Source organism: Balaenoptera musculus, chromosome 7 (genome assembly GCF_009873245.2).
Source record: "Balaenoptera musculus isolate JJ_BM4_2016_0621 chromosome 7, mBalMus1.pri.v3, whole genome shotgun sequence".
Classification (NCBI taxonomy): Eukaryota; Metazoa; Chordata; class Mammalia; order Artiodactyla; family Balaenopteridae; genus Balaenoptera; species Balaenoptera musculus.
In genome coordinates, this window is record NC_045791.1 from 97443934 (window position 1) to 97466393 (window position 22460).

At 39.5% G+C, this 22460-nt stretch overlaps 1 protein-coding gene across 3 annotated transcripts in view; it reads right to left on the reverse strand.

Annotated features, from left to right (window-relative positions):
- Window positions 1-6581: 6581 nt before the first annotated feature.
- PAX3 (paired box 3) overlaps window positions 6582-22460 on the reverse strand; it is a 92983-nt gene continuing 77104 nt past the window's right edge. Inside the window, exons 8-10 of one of the 3 annotated variants that reach the window (XM_036858107.1) lie at window positions 8591-8837; window positions 8066-8096; window positions 6652-7911 (exon numbers count right to left, since the gene is read on the reverse strand). In XM_036858107.1, coding sequence (XP_036714002.1) covers window positions 7845-7911; window positions 8066-8096; window positions 8591-8837 — 345 coding nt within the window. In that variant the 3' untranslated portion in view covers window positions 6652-7844. Of the gene's footprint in view, window positions 8097-8590; window positions 8838-22460 lie in introns of all 3 variants that reach the window. The other 2 variants (XM_036858108.1, XM_036858109.1) reach the window with 2 other exon arrangements.

The window sequence follows — 22460 nt, forward strand, 5'->3', positions numbered from 1 at the left end:
AATTTTTCTTTAATGGACCTTTAGTATTTTTACAATGAAAACAGAATTTTTAATGTTGTGAAGTAAATACTAACAGACATCACTACCCTTATAATAGACCCCATAGGGCAAGGATTAACATCTTTTCTCTGTCTTACTTTCACCAACCCATTGGCCTCTATGCAGCACACACGTCTTCATTAAGAAGTAGAGTATCAGGGCTTCCCTGGTGGCGCAGTGGTTAAGAATCCACCTGCCAATGCAGGGGACACAGCTTCGAGCCCTGGTCCGGGAAGATCCCACATGCCGCGCAGCAACTAACCCATTACATGCGCCACAGCTACTGAGCCTGTGCTCTAGAGCCCACAAGCCACAGCTACTGAGCCCGTGCACCACAACTACTGAAGCCTGCGCGCCTAGAGCCTGTGATCCACAACAAAAGAAGCCACTGCAATGAGAAGCCCGCGCACCGCAACGAAGAGTAGCCCCCACTCGCGGCAACTAGACAAAGCCAGCGCGCGACAATGAAGACCCAACACAGCCAAAAATAAAAAAATAAATTCTTTTTAATTTCAAAAAAAAATAAAAGAAGTAGAGTATCAGGTCCTTTATCTACTCCCAGTGGGGAGGGAAAGAAAAATTAATGTTTCCTGAAGTTCACAATAGACACCAAACCTGTGTTAAGACACATAAAATTAACTCAGTTAATCTCACCACTCTATGAATTATTACTCACTTAATTTTGAAAATGGCAGCTCAGAGAAACTACTGCCTGGAGAGCATAAGTAAATAATCATAGGCGATTGAATGAGGATCCAAATCCACATCTGAGTGATTCCACAGCCATCCTCTTTCCAGGACGACACACGCAGGTCAAGTCTCATCATGTTACTGCCCAGGATTTCCAGTCCTGTCTCCCTCCAACACAACCTTCATGGAGGAAGGTTGACTTTCTGCTTGAAAGTCCTCAGTCACTTCTCCTTGCATAGAGAGTCAAGTCCAAGCTCCTTACTGTGGCCTACAGGGGACCGGGCATGACCCAGCCCAGACCAGCCTCATCTTATGCCATAGTCCGCCTCTGCAAACCAGATGCAAGGACCTAATTTCAGTACCTCAAACAAGCAAAGCTCTTTCTCAAATCCAGGCCATCACACATTCTATTCCCTCTGTTTAGAAAACTTCTCTGTTCACTTTCCAAGACCCATTTTTTCTCATTCCCTGCCAGACCTTCCCTAAAGACTCAGTCTAGGTAGGTCCCATTAATCTCTCTTTGCATCTCATTCTGTTCCTTCCCAACATTCAGCACTATTTCTAATTATACGTTTGCTTCTTTACTCATGTAGATCTATCTTCCCTACATGAGCTTCCAAAGTCAGGAACCAAGTCTATTCGTTGAACAAAACATCAAAGACACTAAAACAATTTCTGGCTAGCAGAAGATTCTCAAAAAGGTGTTTACCAAATAAATGAATAAAAGGGTTAGAACTCAGTTCTCAATGACCCCCAGTTCACATTCTAATTGTTAGCAAAATATTGAGTATTTGCCTCACTCTCATCTTCAAGAGTGTGCTGGAACACAGTTTTGCCTTCCCTCCCCATCTACACCCTGGATTTCACTGGTTTCAACTGATCCGAGTACGTGACTGCAACAAAACTGAACAAAGTTGGGGCTCTTTCAGCAAAGAAGACATATAGGAATCACCATTTAGGTAGTCAAACACTAGACCACCTCCTGCCCTGGACCATGAGGTTAAAAGCCCCCGGACTTGTGCCTGCAAAAATCTACTCACACTTTCTCCCCCTACAAATACACATTTCTATAAAATCCAAACCAAAAAGAACTAGAAATGGTCCTCTCCAAAAAGTTCCTGATATCCCCAGTAACTGCTCCCCCAGTGCCGTCACACACTGTTAGGAATCAGTCTCGCAGTGAGACATTCCTCTGTGTGTCAGCACAGGGGGTGGGGTGTTGGAGACCACTGCCTCAGACTGACCCTCACTGTACCTCCTTTGCATCTTAGAAACATACCTGTTTCCATGACAAAAGTTGCCTTGATAAATAAGCCATCATCAGTAAGGATTCTTTGGAGCAGGGGTCAGGTTATTATTTTGTTTGTGACTTCAGTCCCATTATTTTGGGAACTCTCCGTGGTAAGAGAGAATCATTTAAAAACTATGACTATATATGGCAAAGAAAAAAAGAAACTATGAATACATCTGCTCAATAAATTATATTCACATAAAGCAGCTATTTTTTGACTTCTCCATTCATGGTCATTAGAAATAATTCCTCCATTATTTCAGTAACTGGGATAGGTTAATGTGCCAGTTTAAAAGCCCAGGAGCACGTTTTACAGTCTGCATATTATGACCAATGTGATTAAATAATAATATTAATAGCTAAAATTTGTTGATTGCCCACCTTTAGCCAGGCATATGCAAGATAACATTTAACCCTCAATAGAGTCCAATAAGGAAACCATCACCATTTTTCTTTCTTTACAGTATTTCAAATTAGTTTAGAGAAATTAGATGACTTATCAGGTAGCACAAATTTTTAAACTGCCCATGGAGAATTTAAAACCTAGGTCTAGAGTCCTTAAAATCTATAGCATTAGGCTACACTGCCTTCAGAAAATTACTTTCAGAGCAATACGTCATTCTTAAGGATGTGACGATGCAAAGGCATGGGAAGAGGGTTGTCTCAGAAGAATGTCCCCTACACTTTGTAACCCTGTCAAGTCCAGGAGACTGGGGTCCATTTTCAACGTCTCTCTGGAATCCCTAGGAAGAGATGATGTCCTCTCTTCTCTGGTGTGCAGTGAATCCCACCTCGGTTCTTGTTCCCGGCACCAAACAGCAGCTCTCCAAAATGATCTTTCCAACCATGTATGTCAGGTTGTGTTTCTCCCTCCTTTAAAACCTGAGTCTAGCAGCCTCATAGGTACTTAGGAGGAAACTCTTACAATGGCCTTCAAGGCCCTGCAAGACTCAGCCCCTTCCATCCTCTCCAGTAGCCTTTCCACCATTCACACCTAGCTGGCGATGCTGCAAATCCCCCCAAAAGAATCAATCCAGTCTCCAGCCCACTCAATCCCTTTGCGTGAGCCACGAAGCACAGCTAAAAGAGGTCATCCTGCCCTCTCCTGGGTGCTCAAGGCTGCTTCACATCCTCTCCGTGTCCCAAGACAGATCCCTCACTGCTCCAGTGAGGCCATTTTAAATGCTGGTCTCCTCCCATTGCGCTCAGCTTCAGAGAAAACAGAGGCAGCAGAGGTGAACTCCTGCAACTTCGTGGCCTCCTCACCCACCTGCCAATATGTCTATGTTCTTCCTTACTTCCCTTGCTTAAGTAGAAAATGTTTTAAAAGCTGCTCATTTTCCTGGATAAAGCCAGTCCCTCCAAATACATGCTTCATCTTATTCCCTTCCAACTACAATTCACACACCCTTCAGGTTGAGATCCTTCTTCAGAAGAGCACGTTAGGACAGTCTGAGTCGCTCTTCACTCATTTATTTATTCAACAGGCAGGCACTGAGTACTCATTTTGGGTCACACATGGGACTAGATACTTGGGTTACAATGGTCAGCAATACCAAAGAGTAGGTCTATGAAAAAGGCAGAACTAACTTATATCACCGGCATTTGGCAACAACCCTAAATCGAGTTCTTTATTCCTATCGTCTCATGTATCATCTAATACTGATTCCAGATCCATGCGTGCTTGTCCAGGGCTGAGGCTCGTCTCTAGATCTCTTTGCATAAATACTGCCACTTGTCACTCGTTCTGCTTCTTGATGTTTGACACCAGCTCTCCTTACCCATAAATGATGACACACCAAAACATCATTTACTCAGAATGGTTGAGGCCCTAGTCTTCATCCCCCAAATAGATTTCCTTCTACAGAGATCTCGGTTCTGCTTCCATGTGGCAATTATGTAGTTTGAGGAGGGATTCTTCCATGGCATGTCCACACAGAGGGCATTAACTAATCCATCCCTCGCCCATTTAAGTCTCTTTCTAAACTCACAACCATAAGCCAGTGACCTGGTCCGTTACACTGGTTCCATATGCCAATGCTAATGAAGATCCCTCCTAACATGGAATGGTCCCCCAAGTATCCAAGTGTGTGTGAAAATGCATTTCCAAACTGGGCTAGTTAAAATCCTAAATCAATAGGTTTGTTTCCATCACAGATGTAAAATATACCTATTTCTAGGAAAATTGCTGTCAAGGTATGACTCAGCAGCTGACATTCGTACATCCACTCTTTAATAATTTTAAGCTCTAATTTTCAGTTTTTACGTTTAACATTTTCAAATTAAATTCTATAAGTACACGAACAAAAGGGAAGCCCTTCACACACAATCAGGTTTGAACTCAGTTGAATGCCAAGAGTTCAAAGTCCTGAGGGCTGCCTGTTCCAGGGGATAAGAGTAGGGACCCCTACTAGGGTTAGGACTGGGGAAGTCAGATCCCCACTCCCCTGGAGATGGATTAGATACCCAAAAGAAAGTCAGGGGGAAAAACGACCTACAGAGAGTTTCAACATAAGAAATATGAGCAGAGCAACAGATCTCAGAGACAGGTAGAAATAAGAGAAGGGTATAAGGAAGTATATCAAAAAGAGGTATGAGCCACACATGGCAAGTTCTGAGATCAGGAGGGGAGGGAAAGTGATATGTAATATCAGTTTCTATTGAGTAATCCCACATCCTGGTAGCATTTCTCTCATGTGTTGAGAGTGAATGACTTTTCTTTTAAATGCCTGTTTTCAACTTGAGTTTGGCATGAGGACAGTTTGACATAATGAAGTGAGTACCGCAGGCAGGATTTGCAGAGGTAAAGTAATGAGTTCCACCATCAGGCTGAACAGAAGTCAAAGCCTGCTTCTGCTATTTCTGACAGGGTGTGACCTTGCCCAAACTAATGAACAATTCTGGACCTCAGTCTGTTTATCTGTAAATTGGGGCTAATAATGTCCAGCTCACAGGATTTTGTGAAGATTAAGCAAGATAACAAGAGTAAAAATTCAGTTAAGGATTACCTTCCTTTCCTCTTCTTATTTTTGGAATAGATAATTGTCAGAAAAGGGGCAACATATTTGACTAGAAGGATGAGTGTATTGCTAAAAAGACCTTAAGGCATTTAAAGAATTTGGACATTTTTATCTACTGCACTTCGAGTCCTTGGAGTTTTTAAAAGATGAGCTCAGGTGCTTTAGATCAGCGCTGAACAATAGAACTTTCCATGATGGTGGGAATGTTCTTTATCACTGCCCAATATGGTAGCTTCTGGCCACATGTGACCCTTGCACACTGGGGATGTGGCTAGTGCAACTAGGATCTGGCTTTTAAATTTTATTTACTTTCAATAACTTATTTAAGTAGCCATACATGACTAGTTGCTACAAATTAGACGGAACTCCTTTATTATAAGGTTCTCCCATACCAGTCTGGGAAAGCAGAGAGAGTTTAAGTTCATAGGCTCTGAAATTGGACCTCCTGGGTTCAAATCCCAGCTCTGCCGCTGGGTGATCTCACGTAAAAGAAGTATGCTAATGACATCACCTGCCTCATATAAGATGTTGGGAGGAATAAACAAGGTAATACAAGTAAGACCATCAAAGAGTATCATGATCATTTCCCCAATAAAGTGTCCTCATGCTTTACTGTAGCCATGTATTTGCTTCTCTGTCTTACCCACTACATTATAATCACCGCTGTAACACCAGGGCCAAGCACCATGCCTGGCACATTTAGACTCTCATTAAATAAGTGTTGAAGGAACAGAGGGAGGGAAAAGAAGAGGAAAGGGAGGAGAGAGGATGGAAGAAAAAGAGGAAGGGAGAGGCAGAAGAAGAATGAATAAAATAGGCAGTAATGCCTTTTCATGAAGTGTAAAGAAAGCTTCTAAAACAAAATAAATAACAAAATATGAGAGCTTTCAATAAAAACCTCAGTGGATATGACTGTTTGCGCTGAAGATGGAATTAAGTACTCTGAGGGAAAACACGCTTCCAAGTGACAATGAAGAGAGCTGATAGCTCTGAGAGAACCAGGGAGAGAGGAAGGTGGGCTTGAGGGGCTTTTCTAGATTCCACATCTATGAAAACAAAAACTTCAATCCTTAAATGTATGTTCAACCAAGCTTCTTCATGAGAACACAAGTGTGGGTTGTGTAACCTTATTCATCCATGTGATAGTCTAATCTAAAAAGCCAATAAAAATTAATTTTAAAAATATGTATATACAGTTGTGAGGCAAATTTTGTTATATTAATGAGTTATGCAGATGAACAAGGTGAACATGAGGTTGATTTGGTCATTGGAACATCCTGATAATTGGTGGATGAATTTTGAGATTGCCTTTCCTTCTTATTCCAGAATAACTTTTTGTGATAATGATAAAGTATATACCAATATTTGATGTAGAATTATTTCTAGGTAAAGAAATAAAAGAAATTTAATATTTAAAAAAATAAGTTAAAAAATAAAAGGCATCAGATTAGAAGTGAAGTATATATGCTTTGTTGGTTCCCCATTTCCAAGTTTTTATTAATACTGCATTCACCAGTTCCCCCCAAAAAGCAGTGTTGGGCAAGTTTTCATAACTGTTTATTCATTATAAATAGTAAATATTTACTGCACTTTTTACAGGAAAGACATTTTTACAACACATTGTTGTTGGCTGAGGCTGCAACACGAAGATAGCGCTTCTCTTGATCCATCACCCCCTAAGACCAACGTAGGAACTAAACTCAGTACTATGTCTAGTCTCACTAACTCACTACGTCATAGTTCTTAACTCTAAAAGGAATGTATTTGTGCCTACCTCGTTCATGGTTCCAAGAATAGAAAGAAATAAATAACACTGCATTCCCCCTTCCTGTTCCTCTTAACATCTCAAAAAACAAATTTATTGACATTCTAAAATGTCACCACACAAACGTATGTAAACCTCAGTTCCTATCATCTTTCAATTTCAGGTATTATTGTATAATTTAAAAGTACATGACAGCCACATGGACATTTCTGGTGTTGCCCTGCCTTTCATAGAAAAGAGAAGAATGTAAACGAAGTCATTTTAAAAGCATTATTCTCAAACATGGTCTCTAATCAAAAGGAGCAAGCCGGGTATTGGTTGTCCAGCAAATGGCAAACATCACTGCATTCTACCACAATGAATCATGGGCTGCGAAAATAAAGCACCTGCAAAAATATAGTTCTGATTCTGTTTCTATGGCCCTGGCCATTGCCAAAGCATCCATGAGGTACACAGTATTGCACACTGATAAGCAGCTGTGGGAATGCACATCACTTCTCCACCATGCCCTCCCCCCGCCCAGGTTGGCTTCCAAATGAAACTAAATTGGGCAAATGTCACACACCTCTCCCACACTGAGAAAGAAAACAAGCTTTTCTTCTGATTCCCCCATATCCTGTTAGCAAGACGTGTCCATCCAGGACATGTACTGACAACTGAGTTACAGATGAGGATAAGATAACAAATAATTTATTTGGGAGGTCCTTTACATCTAGTCTAACTTCCTAAAAATGGTGGCATTTATTTTTATATCCATTTCCAGTGTGTAAAAGCCAAGGATTCCTCCGTTCCCGCTTCATGGAGTGAGCAGTTTTAAGGTTGTAGAAGTGTCAGCATTGGACATCAAACTTGTTATACTTTATTCTCCGACTATATTTTCAGAACATTCTGCTTGCCCAAACCAGTCAAGATAAATCACACACACACACACACACACACAAATGGAATGTTTTAGCTCCTTCATCATCAGCACTAGAGAGCTGGGCTATTTGACATGTAGCCATGTTAAATCATTGCCTTAAAATGTTGCATTTGTCTTTTATTGTTCCGGATCTTCCTTTTCTCCACTGCTTTTGTCCAACACGTTCAAAAGAATTTGAAACCAACTACTGGAGAAAGAAAATCAATCATTCTTCTTTGTCTCCTGTCGAGACTGCCCCCCAAGAGGGTGATTTATTTTTTCTGAGAAGATTCTTCACGTCTAGGCTGTGGAGACCGGAAACAGGGCCAGTTTAAGCTCCAAGTGGACAGTTCACTTATGCGATATCTGGCTTGAGATAATGAAAGGCACCTGTAAGGAAACACATGCAGCTTTTCAGGTCAGGCTGGGACAATTCACAGCAAGGGGCAAAATCAGCTACAGGCTGACAATGTCATATTTAATACCGAGGTATCAAAGGATCGAGACGAATATTTTTATTCCTAAGACAAGTTTGACAGAACTCTGTGTCCTTGGGATTATACCCCATATGATCCTTGAGCTGACCTCATTAAGAACATGTGTTTCTAATGCCAGAGGTTATTTCATTTTGGCCAACCCTTGTGTTTTACCTAGTGGCAATCAGCTTTCACGTCTCAGCAATTAATAACCGCAAGATGTTGTTGACATTGGTTAAGAAAATAATTATACTGGGAAGCCCTTGCTGAAACAACCAGCTGGCTTTGCCACAAAATTGATACCAGGATGGAAGGCTTAATCATGCTGGCAGCTCCGCTTTCTCAAGGAAGAGTTAAAGTGTTTCACCCTTCCAGGAGTAATTACTCCCTAGAAAGTCCAAGGCTTACTTTGTCCATACTGCCCATATTGGTAGCCTGTGACAGGGTCCATACTGTAGCCCGTGGTGCTATAGGTGGGTGGGCAATAAGACTGCGAGGTTGGCAGACTGTCCAAGCTCTTCATATGGTCTAGTCTCTGACTGCAGCTGGCCGACACCGTCGTGGTAGGTTCCAGGCCCCCAGTGAGAGGCGAGAGCGCATAGTCAGTCTGGGGCTGATGGGGTACCCCACCGTGGTTGGTCAGGAGTCCCATTACCTAAAATAAACAGGCAGATTAGGAAGAAGTGAGAATGCAGGGAGGACCAGACCCTAGCCTGTAGCTGAAAGGATAACTGCAAAAGGCCAAGTTTTATTTCTTTGGAAATCTACTGTTAAAGAGCTGTCCCGAAGACGGTGACCTCCATTCAAAGTGGCAGAGATATTACATCATGCCCAGTGATAACATCTGACTGCAGTTTCAGAAAGAAGGAGAGGGCGGAAAGGGGAAGGAGGGTGGGGGAAGAAGGGAAGAGAAAAAGAAGAAAGGAGAGAGGGTGGGAGAGAGAGGACACCGTGCCCCTAGTGATAAAATCATACTGGAAATTCAAAGAAGGAGGGACACAGGGACAGAAGGTTGGAAGGAGGAAGAAATTATATCTGTTCATATTGAATAATGTTTAACCATGTATTACAACTGGGAGTTTCACATGTCATTTTAAACAGGCATTTGCTTATTTTTTTTTTAAGTTGAATCCAAATCAAATTCTTTTTGTGTATTTTGAGATCTCTGTGTCTTTTTTCATAGAGTTCCCTCTCACAAAAACTCCACTCCCCATCTTGGCCATCCTTCAGTAATTAGAAATTAGTACATCCTCCCTGATATTCCCTTGCGTTTTCCTCATCCCTCTTACTGTGTAATTAGTACTTGGTCACCTACTTTGAATTATGAGAGCTCTGAGGGGAGTAATCTACCGATTTTCATATCATCAGCACCTAACAGAGTGCTGGCACATATTAGGTACTGAATGAATGAATGAATGAATGGTAAATGATTCTCCAAATAACTGCCCCCATTACCTAAGCCTTTCATTTCTTCTCTAAACTAACATTTTCATAAGAAGTGTTAAAAAAAAAAGCCTGAAATGCAAACATGTTATAAAAAGTCTGCTCGGTTTTTTAAATAACGCTGGAGAGCAAGCGAACTTTTAAAAAAACAAAACTGTGATAACAGAACAACTTTCTGATTAGCACGGTGACAAGTTTCACAAACACAGGCTCGCTGACCCTTACAACACCTTGTGATGGAAGCAAGTAGATAATTAATTTTGCAGCTGGAAAACTGCCACCCAAGAGAGGAAGTGATTTTTCTCAACTTCATACAAGTCAGCGGCAAGACTCAAAAAGCAATCGCAGAAGAAATCGACTGCTGAGTGAAGAGCTTCCAGAAAATATCACCTGCTTACAAAGTATTTCAATGCGGGGACCCACCACTGCACAATATTTCCATCCTAGTTCTGTTGTATTTTAAGACGTTTGAAGCATATGGAGATTAAAGTGTACAAATAAGAGCAAGATGAGAGGGCAGTAATGAAACTCAACCCTGATTGTAGGTCTTGGGTTATCCACCAAGGTAATTCAGGCCACAGAATCCTGGATGGAGGGGTACCAGCAAGGCAGGAGGGAGGGATGAATCTCACATTCCAGAAAGCTTCCTAAATTAGATTCCAAAACCAGTGAGGCCACAATCCCCTTTGGGAAGGGTTTGCATAATCCTCATAGCTAAACAAAATCTTCTTGAAATAAAGCTTTAAACTGATCCATCTTCAATTAGCCCCAAAAGACCCAAAAAAAAAAGAAAAAGAGAAAACAAAAGAAAATCTGTTCACCACCTTCTATGGATTACCCTTTCTTCCTCCATTTCAACAAGCCATGATTCTCCTCACCATCCCACCCCGGCAAGTCTCTATTCTTCATTTCCTTGTCTCCCCTTCACTTGAGTTCTTCTATGCGTGAGCAGATGGGAAGGTGGGCTGGTGTGGGGAAAGCAACACAGTTTTACCCAAATTTTTAAAGACATTCCAAGGGATCAAAATTTTGAGCTTGAGATTTTTCAAAATCTCTAAAAATTACTTATATTCCAAAAAAACAAAAAATCGTATGTTTCAGAGCATAGTTTTGTTTTATTGGGGATTAGGGGAAAGTGAGAGTCACAGAGTAAAGTAAGAATAGGAGTCACAGCTAAAGGAGGATGAAAAGTCACCAGAACATGGGGCTCTCATGCACTGCTGATTACAGTAAGTTAATTACTTCATTTTCTCATTTAAAAAACCTGAACATAGCCCCAAATGCATTTATTTCCTGAATGTTCTTCCATCTATATAATTTTTTTCTTTTTTGCCTTTCTTTGAGTTCACATAGATGATTTTGCAGTATATACTTGGAAAATTCATAAATGTCAATTGATATACTAATTTATTAAATATTTTCTTTCAGCCCAAATTACGAACGTCTATTAGAAAAGAAGTCTTTAAAGTAGAGGTTGCTCAGGGCCAAACACACTCCTTTCCAATCAGGAGTACCTCTCTGTGTACTGGTCTAATGGGCAAGAATGGACAAGGAAAATTAAAATATTAAAAATGTGATATTTTTAATGAAAGGGGGATTATGGCACAGGGCACAAATATTTTACTGTGTAAATAATCTGTGCTAAGTTTTTTTAAAAAGCACTTAGAAAAAGCAACTTTGTAACTGTATAAATTCAAAGAAAAATATCCAGTGGTACTGGATAAAAAGGAAATATATTCTTAACAGTGTCCTTCATGAAGATACTTACTTGAAATTCTGTTAATGGTATACCTCTTTAAGGAAGAAATGGAATACTCTATACACAGTCACAGTTGAAGAGTAATAGAAGAATTTTATTCAAAACATGCACACTCTCCCATGAGCTATATGTACATTTTTGTGATAAACTTTTTTTAATCCTCTGCCATATATTTCCTGTTTGCATAACTTTGAAGGCTGCAATAATTCTGTCCATGGGAGGAAAAAAACATGAAGATCCTGAAAGAGAAGAAATGAGTCCTTCCTATAAGCAAAATTCAGCTTATGATGTTCACGTAGCAACTTTTTGCAGTTGTTGAATTAGAAAATACCTTAGGACAGGAAGACCTTGAAATATATTTGTTGGAGGATGGAGAACATACAGTACCATCTGCCAAGGCTATATTCTAGGGCAAGAGAAAGATAGCTCCTTAAAGGTGCCAGGGCACAGTGTCCTAAAGACATCCCAGCTCATGATCCAATCAGGAGGGATGGCTGCTGTGTGAATGGAATAAGAGGGATGCTTGATGGATCTTCCTTTCACTATTATGGCTGTCACACACCGGAAGCTAGTGACAGCTCCTGCTTTAGCAACTGCCCTTAGCTCAGCAGTCCAACACTTGTGGAAGCTAATGTGAGGAAATGAAGAGGACCAGAGACCCGTTATCTTGCTTAGAGACAGATATTCTCCCACGAGTTTTTCTTTCCACTGTGATGGTCACACATTGTAATCATGACTTCTTTCTCAAGAATTGGATGAGGATGGGAAAAGAGGCACTAATACTTCCCTACATTTGCTCTGAAATGGAAATTAATGAATAATGACAACTAACGCAACTTATTTCAATATTTCACACTGAGAAAACTTGAGAAATGTACATCGTTGTAACGGCTTCTTATTTAAAAATTAAAAAGGAAATATGTGTTGGAAAAGAAAAATAACTGTATCAATACAAAATGCATTACTTTCCCCTAACATAATTTAAAACCTCAAATCTCTATGGAAGGGTCCCATTACATTTTTATGTACATTTCTTTAAAAGCAATTTTGCTATTTAATGTGGTTCAAGGGAAGCTATGGAAATTTCTTTCTGCTGCACAAAGTTGGTAAACAGACTTCTTAGAACTCCCCCAATGTGGTCATGGAATGTCTTCCAGTCATATTTTCTTTTTAAGAATATTGTCAGGATCTCTTTCATATAAGCTTTTCCTACAGCAATTTGTAATTCAAAGCCTAAAATAAAATCTCCATTGGTTGCAAAGTGGGGGATTTTTCCTCATAAGCCATTAATAAGCTATTTCTATTACAGGGCTGGCATTTTTGCCTGATTTTATTTTATTTTTTAATTTGAGGTAGGAGAAACACAATTGCCTGGTTTTCACAAACAATTTCACAGGAAAAGAAATAGACTCAGGGCTAATCAGTTCTGTCTACTGAACATCAATCACATTCTTATTAAATGTCAGATGAGTCCAGGAACTGCAATGAACAGGAAAAGTTTTCCTTTTATAAAGATCTCTGTTCTGTCTCCTTGGGAAGGGAGGTGGGAGGAGGATTTTTTTTTTTTTTTTTTTTTTTTAACTTTTAGTTGAGTACAACTCTTAGGTGAGGCATCTGGAAAAAAATCTATTAAGCATATCAGTAAATTGTTACCTCCAAAACATTTCCCAGACACCGTTTCTAAATTGTTCTATGGATAACCTTTAAAAACAAATTCACGCCTTAGAATCGTGAAGTGGGACTTCTGCTGGTTCCTCAGTCATTCCCTTTATTAGAGACTTTGTTGAAGATCTTTTTAAGCTCATTCTCAAGTTTCAGAATTCCAAATAAGTTGTTTATATCTTGATTGGAAGATTATATGGTTCAGGAAAAACTAACTCTTTACAATTGCTTCATGCCATATTTCTCTTGAATTAATTTTCCTATTGTAAGATTAAATATAAAAGATAAAACACTATGAGTCAAGTTAAGATTTACATTTAAAACAATGTGTCTGGAAAATATCCGTCTTGGCTTAAGTGTTATGATTTTGCCATCAATTGAAAGTGCTCAGAGCTTATCAGAAATCTAAAATGATTTAGCAAATTATGGTGTACGTCTAGGTGCTTCTTTTTTTCCTTAGCAGGAACCCTGGTTCATGTCTTTATTTCCTTTTTTGCTCTTAAGTAATCAGATGCTTTTCTGATTTAACATTTAATAATACACATTTAGTTGCATTTTAGAAAACCATCGTGAATTACAGCTTTGTATGACATAAAGGGGTTTTTTTATAGCTTCTACACTTTTCTCAAAAGTCTAATGATTATAAACTTTTAAAATTTGGATATAATTTATTTCCACAACCAAACAAAAAATTCAAATGTTTATGCAAGTGTTTTTTTCCGATACGGGTACTACTGGAGTTATGTTATGCTTAGATATCAGTGACTGTATCTTTGAGGCTGTAACTAACCCTAAACTTGAACAGCAGAGATTTTCCTGAAAATGTTGTCTTCAGATTCAAACGCCTTAGGAATTATCCTGCAGTTGATTAGCATCTAAATAATTAGATTTTTTGGCCCTGTCTGTTTGAAAGCTGTAAGAGGGAAGTTGCCTGAAGGCAGAAGTTTCTAGCAAGGTAAGGATGGTGACCTTCTCACCCACCCAGAGTTACGGGAAGGGCATGGCTGACCTTTACCTAACCAGATAGAAAACCAGTGCATGTAAAATGTCCAGCTAAATACACACTTATTTTTCATTTTAATCCTTAGCTAACATTTTAAAGTAGCTACGTTTCACACATGATGAAAAAGTATGCGTGTCAGACAAGTGTGGTTCATATGGTGCATATATTTCCAAGTTTTATTTGTAAAGAGCACAGTGAGTACCTTCTCAGTTAAACTCTAAGTGTTATATGTGCTTTAGTCTCCAGCTCTGTGACAAGTTACAGAATGACTTTTACTTTATTGATTCTTTAGAATACCTATTTCTCAATAGACCTAAGCTGTCAAATGGATAGCAATATTCTTTAGAGACTGATGACTAAAATATCAATCTAGGCAAAAAAATTAGCATAGAAATGGCTTGCAAGAGACATATATACATATACACATACATACAGAGTTTACTTCTAGACAATGGTGAACAGTCATATCGTGTCCATCTATTATCAGTAAAATAAAGCCCATTAAGAAAAAGCTCATTCCACCTAAATGAAAAAGCATGGTTAATACAGTTGGTATTTGACTATGTTAGACCCACCATGGGCTGTAATAAAATTCTCATATGTTTTAATTCATTTACGCATGCCTGCATTTAATATGCTTTGTGACCATGTCTACAATTAATATGATTTATGAGAAAAGAACATGTGTGATATTGGGGGGGTAGAGTGTAGCATATATATTTTTTTCTTCTATGAATGAAAAATATAGCAAAACGGCTCAGGGAAAATTGTTGGCTGTTAGCATATTAAGATGGACTGACAGAGCCCTGAGTAAACTTGGGGGAGTTAATGATATCCTCTTATCTGACCCTGACACATTTGCAGCATGTAATTTACAGAAGCTCTGTCCAGGGAATCTTGACAAATGCTCCTAACGATGTCAGGGCAATGTTCCATTCTAATGTAAAACAGATGTGGGTCAGATACCCTCATTCATCACTTAACACAGAGAGTCTCAAACTCTTTCTGAGAGGAATGACATTACCTGCTGTTAACTCTTCTCATTTCAGGAAACAACAGCAGCCCTCTAAAGAGTAACCACTCAAACCTATCACCATTTCAAAAACATGACTGTAGAAAATTAAGCATATATCTTGGTTTAATTTCATGACTACTTCTGGACACGTTTGCTAAATATTAATTGACCTCTTGAGACCTAGGATTCCAAATATAGAAAGGGAAAAGCTCTACGCTTGGGCATCCCACAGTACTTCAGTGAGATGGTGTTTAAAACTTTATCTCTAATTGCCCATAAGCTAAGCCTGCGTTCAAGAAAATTCAGGGCTGATTCACCCTAATAACCATTCGTAAATGCACACCTTGCTGAATCTTAACTGCCCAGTTCTGTCTGAGATTCACGCAGAACTTTACAATAACCTAGGTGTCCACGTTACCTTTTAGAAAGAAGGACCTCCACACTGCCCCTCTGAAGCACAGGGGTGCTGGGCTACACTGTATCTTCATTCCCCCAAAACTTCCCCTTCCACCCAATACTACAACTGTGTGGAGGGCAGACGTTCCAGGCTACTGAGGGAGAAAAAAATTTGCTCGGCTCAACACTGGAATTTCTTCTTTCTTCCAGATCATGTGTGACGCAGGCAAATATTTCTGTGGCTGCCCAAAGTCCGTGTCATAAGACTCCATCTACTAAACGCCTGAAGATTACAGAAGAGCAACTTCCCTACACTTCTCTTCACGTGAAGGAAGATAAGTCCTCAGGACAGAGAAAAGAGCCCCAACTGAAAAGATCAAGTGACACTGATTTAACGAGTAGATATCAGGAAAATTGTTTCTATTAACTATGGGAAAGCAGTGCACAGCCTTGCAAAAGTCTGAGAATGAACTTACCCTTCAGGAAGTGCTTTCTGCCCTGTTTCACAGGTTTTGTGTTAAGGCAGAATAAGCCTTAAGATGCATGGAAATTTGTAACAACTCTATACATATGGGACAACATCTGAGAATACAGCCTTCTAAGAACCAGAAGCTACTATTCCAGTAAGCTAAAGTCCTACCTACTTTAATTCCCCCACCTTCCCGACTCCAGGGACACTGGACCAATAAAGATGTTGCAGTGCTTTTCCACGTGAAAACTTACTTGTGTTCTTGATCATAAATTGGGCAGTGGCTATGTCTCCTATTCCCAGGCAACTTGAAGTAGCTGGCAACATCCAGGGCCCACACTGAGGCCATGTACATAGTTCTTTGACCTACAGAAATTAAATCTGCTCCTACAGATCTTGACAAAATAGAGTCTTTGTAATTTAGTGATAAAAGGAATACTCCCCAATCAATTAAATCAAAATTACTTAGATTGCCCCTTACTTTCTAAAACCTTGCTATTGCACCTGTTGTTTTAGCTACCTTTCTCTTTTGCTGGTGAGAGAGAAGTATAGCGTTCATCAGATTCTCCTGCCTTTGAGGTATCTAGTATCATCAAAGCTAGACTCTAGATTTTTTAAAAATGAGTTCATGTCAATATTATATTTCAAGGGACTTCCCTCGTGGTACACTGATTAAGAATCCGCCTGCCAATGCAGGGGACATGGGTTCCAGCCCTAGTCCGGGAAGATCCCACATGCCGCGGAGCAACTAAGCCCATGCGCCACAACTACTGAAGCCTGTGCACCACACTACTGAAGCCTGTGCGCCTAGAGGCCATGCTCTGCAACAAGAGAAGCCACTGGAGTGAGAAGCCCGCGCACAGCAACGAAGAGTAGCCCCCGCTCACCACAACTAGAGAAAGCCTGCATGCAGCAACGAAGACCCAATGCAGCCAAAAATAAATAAATAAATAAATAAATAAATAAATAAATAAATTTTTAAAAATTACATTTCAATAAATCAAAACAAGAATAGGAAACAATAGGACAACCCTGTCCCCTCCCTACTCTTAGCCCCATGGAATGAAGGACAGTTGCCTCTTCTTTTCATTGTAGTGGGTTCTCATGTTATCGTGATCTGAATTACTCAAACAAAACCAATTTTTGTACATTGTATTTCTGGGGAGCATATTATCCCGGGAGCATTACAATGACTGCATTCTGAATGGACACCAATATGTGTCCTTAGGTCTTTAAAATGTCTGAGTAGAATACCTTAAAATATTCCAGTGCACCAAGAAACTGCTTTTCCTTTGATGGTATTCAGCTTCCACATTTGCCTTATTCATCAGGGACAAAGAAAAGTATGCTTTTTTGTCAGGGGCCTGCATGATATTTTTCAGCAAACAACAATGAGAGCTCTGTCGCAACAAGCAGTTTTATCACTTCATCAAAATGTATTTAGTCCTTTTAAGTGCTGTGCTTCTCAGCGTAGCTCTATAGGGTGATTCTTTTTCAATATCTCCCAAGTTTAACAGGAGGATGAAACAGAAGCTGAGATAGTTTAAGCAACTTGCCTGAAGACACACAGCTAGTGAGTGGCTGTTAAGTGCTGGAATCTAGTGCTTTTGACTTTGGGGTTCCTGCTTAGATCAATGAGTTACACCCACACGGCCGTCAGTTCACTAAACAGGAATTCTCTCTGTTTTTACTCCCTTTTTCTCCCTATCTAAACATTAATAAGCAGTTTATAGCTTCTTCTTTAAAATTACGCTTTTTCCTGCTAAGGTCGCTTGCAGAGGGTGACAGTGTATTGAAGCAGGAGATAACATCAGACATTAAATTGAAGAAACATTCACTAGTGAAAAAAAATTAAAGAACAATTCTAGAAATGGACAAATCATGAGCTGGGTCTCTACCCATTTTTTTCATTCAGCACTTCCTAGGAAATGTTCCTCAAAACTTGGTAGTCTGATACTCAACAAAAGGGATCCACAGTTAAATTAGAGAACACTGAGTTAAACAAACATGTTTCTATGCTGCAAGACTTGTCAGAGCCTTTAGTAGGCTAATGTGCACTGGGACTCTGAAAGATAAAGGGATATAATTTGAAATATTTACCAAATTGTTGACTCAAAATCCTTTTTCCCCAAACCACTATTCCAAAGAGCCCACTTTGGGGAACAAGCCTTTATTATGAGACACTGTTTGGTTTCTGGGTGTTCAAAGATGATTATGACCTAGTATCATGCCTCTAGAAGCTCATGGTCCAAAGGGGGATCGATATGTTATAATACAGTGTGATATGAATTTTAACAAGGTATAAACACACTAATGTGGCATCAACAGAGACTAAAACAAGAAATTCTGCCTACAAGTGTCATAGAAGGGTTCATACTGAACTAGAAACTTTCCCTTGGAATCTTATATATAGAGGGTCAGCTCTTTAGAGGGTTTTGACACTTGATCTTAGCCAAAAGGCCGAGAAGTGATATAGAGGGTTTTTTTAATCGGCAGCTGTTTAATTAGATTTTGTAAGGCAAGCTGCCCAAAATGAGACATCAGTATTTCGTGGAGGGGGAAAAGATGGTTATTTCTTCAAATAATGCCTGCATCCTTCATTAGTTCAGTGCTGAGGGCAGTCTGCCCAGTCATCTCACAGCTCAGAAATATTCCCTGCAAGGTAGAAACACAACCCTTTGAGTCTACAAAATGCACTATCTCACAGGGTCTCCCAATTTACCATCCTTTCCATTGATCAGTGGAGACAACGCGATCACTAATCTGAGAAACTCCAGTTTACTGAACTCTAGCTAAATGTCAAGAGGAATTTTTAAATATTACACTATACAGTGAAAAATATACACCTCTGATGAAACCCAGACTGTTTTGCAGAGACAGATTCTTTAAAAAAAAAAAAAAAAAAAAAATAGTATACAACTAATAACTGAATCCGGTCTTCTGTGTCTGCAGTACAAAGCACACATTCAGCCTCTAATTGAATAAATATGCAAGTATTGAGATTTCTATAGATATTGCCATTTTGCAAATGCAGTAATAAATTAAAAGCTTTACATTGCATTCCAACCACATATAAAGGGTTGATTCAGACCCTTGGCCTCACACTAGAATTCAGCACGGCTTTCCTATGTTTTACTGACGAAAAAGAAAAACTTTTTACTCCAGTAGCTTAGTTATAGACCAAGCAATCACACTCAATTTTTTTCTCTTCAGTGGCTAAAGGAATTCAAATGGGCCTAAAAACCTTGGGGTTGTTACAGTTTTCGTCCAATGTACAAGAGAAAGTAGCTGATGGAATTTCTACTTAAATCAATTTAATTCACACAAAAAATTTAATTCAGCAAGAAAGGTTTTCTGGTGGCTCATTTCAGTGACATGATGTAAGAGTCAGTCACTGGTGGTTACTGCTCCCTCCCTTTCTTTAAAAAAGAGATTCTGGCCAAGTACTTGTTTCTCTCACAATTCTCCAACGAACTCAAGAGGCTGTGGCTAGAGCTGACATAAACCAGGGCTCTCCTCATACTGTTTAAGGGTAGCAACCACAGCCTTCGGAGAAAAACCAAAGGCACCAGGTCAATTACAGCCCGCGCTACCACCGAGCAGAATAACTTGAAAACCTAATATGGCGGAATGGAAACATGCAAATGGCCAGTGGTTACTCTGGTGTAGCTGAAATGGGCTTATTTATGATCATAAACATCCTTGAGCCTTCATAAACATGCAAAAGGCTTCTGCAGCCCTGGTTTTGAGCTCATGAATTGCTTTAGAAATGAAACAGAAAGAGGCTGAAGCTTCGGAGAGGCTGCCACTTTTGTACGGAATGTCTCTCTGTCCAAGCTTTGTTTGACGCCCAATCAATCTCTTTAATCAAAAGCACTCCTTTTTCTTCCACAGATGAATTTCTGGAAATTGTAAAAAGGCAGTGCCTTTGTTTGGAAATGAGTTGGTGGCAGGCCACCTGTTTGTCTGGTTCTTCACGATGATAAAGGTAGGTTGAGGGCACGGGATCTGCAACCTGTGTGTGAAATGGACAAAACAAATGGCCTGGCATCAGGTAGCTTCTGGATGTGTGCCCAAACTGTCCAGAAAAATAGCTCTCCTGAAACAGGAACTGGCCCTGCCATCAGGGTAAATCTTACTGCTTTTACATGTATCAACAGTACTAAAGAAGACCAAGGAATTGCTATACCACAGTGAAAAGGATATTCTCTCTATACGAAACAGAAAAGTACCCATCACAACCATTCTTAATGACTATACCCCATTCGCATAACAAACTGATGTGTAGTAAACCGCACACCTTCGATGGACACAGATCCTCCATCTTGCCTTGCAGAGAAGGAATTTGAGATAATTGTGAACACTGTGGTCCAGGAAATGACAAGCAAAATCAAAAGCAGTCTTGAGTTCTGTGTACACATATTAATGCTTAAATGCTTCTCCCTAGTAAGTTTCAGGAGTAACAAATGTTTGTCAAAAGAAGCTGTGCTGAGCAATTGAAATCTGATTTGAAATGGAACCACGACAGTCTAATACATATATGCATGAAATGGAGAAGCTGCCTAATAAGCGTAGCTGACACCAAATATGCAATTTACATACATTACACACTGATAATCTCAATTTTAATATTACTCTTTAAAAGTAACTGGATGGGTGGTGGAGTTAAAAATTTTCTTTTATAAAATGTGAATAAGAACAAAAGTTTATCCTGACGTCTTCCACCATTAACCACAATCTCCTTAGTGTAAAGATATATCTGCTCTTTCTTGGGTCTCTTTCAGAGGCAGTATCTCATCCCCACAAAGCTGTGATGATTCAACCAGACTTAACAGATGAATGGTCGATAAACTTGATGAGATCTGCAGACCTACTCTTTGTTCCTGAGGTGCTGAGTGGTGAGCAAACATTCAAGCATGTTTAAGCCTGGTACACAAATCTTTATGAGAATTTTTTCTTTCCTCAGTAGATTATCCATGAAATAGGACAGGTGTACTGGTTATTCAATTACATCTTACACAAGACCTGGCCAAAATTTGAAATGAGGCCTCTGAGCATAGATCTTACTGTGGAGATTTATTAATAACAGTTAAAAGTTGTCTATAACAAAACTTTTTTTTGTAATTTAAGCCTATTTTCTTATTTTATCATTGGTTTCACTCATAAACCAGAAACGAAAATCTGCCCATCTGTTCTAAACATAAAATGTGTTCATAATAATCCAGATTTATACCAAATGTATTTTTAAGTATTGCTGAATTGAGAGAGTACTCAAAATTTATAGCCTCTGAGGTTACAAAGAGGACTTCCTCTTTTTAAGGAGGAAAATGCTTAAAATGAACGTAGGAAAGGCTCAGAAAGCTTCTTGGATATCAAATGGCTCCGTAGGAAAAAAAAATGTCAATGATATAAGAGTAAATGAATCAAAACCATATGGATCAAATTTTCCCTAAAATACACAGTTTGAAAAATTAAGGAGGAAAAGTGCTTGGCAAAATGTGTTTTAGGTTTTACCAAACCCAAAACATTCGAAGAATCATTTGCAATGGTTGATGAACCCTAAATGCAGCCAAGTTGGCCCATTTTTGTATACTACATAACAATAAAAAAAAGCTTCCTAGATAACTTCCTAGTGTAACCCACTGATACTGTATTTCACTCAAGAAATCATTAGAAGCTGTCACCAGAAACCGTGGCGTTTGTAGGAGTAGGGGGGTGTTGAAATGATACAAGTTTGTTCATTTAATTGGCCTTGTTTTGGGGGTTTGGCTCTGCGTGTTTTGGAGGTGGGGGGAGCAGTGAGGGTAATGTTTCTTGCAAAGGAAAGTTAATTAGAAGAACATGGGCCAAACGTTAATTAGTCTCACGTCTTGAGCATATGGTAGTATTTCCTTGGCACTCCGTATTCCAAGTCGGCATTCCTTTTTTTCTCCTGCACATGCAGGAAGGTGCTGGGAACACACCAGCTGGGTTTGGAGGGGAAATACGTGGTCTCTGTTTCCCTGTGCTCTTTCTGTGGTGTTCCCACACCAAGAAAACACAACTTTTCAAAAGAGGGTGCTACTGCAGGGTAGAGGGAGTTGAATGGTTTTCTTCTCAGATGGTGTTTTGTCATTCATTATAAAAGCCTCATCTCCTGAAAGGGTTATATAGTTCAAATGATCCTAGAAATTCAGAGACAGTAGAAAATTACAAGGGAATTAGCCTATTCCCAACCCACCCATCCCTGAGAATCTCAAGTTCCCTGACAAATCCAGCTTTTGAGGGAGTGTGAAGTCCAGCCCTCCATCTGTGAAGGCTTTTGACGGTTCCTGCAGGAAAATCGAGTTGAATATCAGTGCCGGAGCCCATGGAAAACTTTCTACAACATTATGCTTCTTCAGCAAGTGAAATGTGTAATTTGGTTTATTAAAGAACTAGTAATAACTGCAAGAGAGGTAGACTTGGCTTTTAACTCTGCCAGTGACTCTAATTGTGTTGCACTGGCCTCAGCTTTTCCATAAATAAAATGGGAATATTCCCCAGATACAG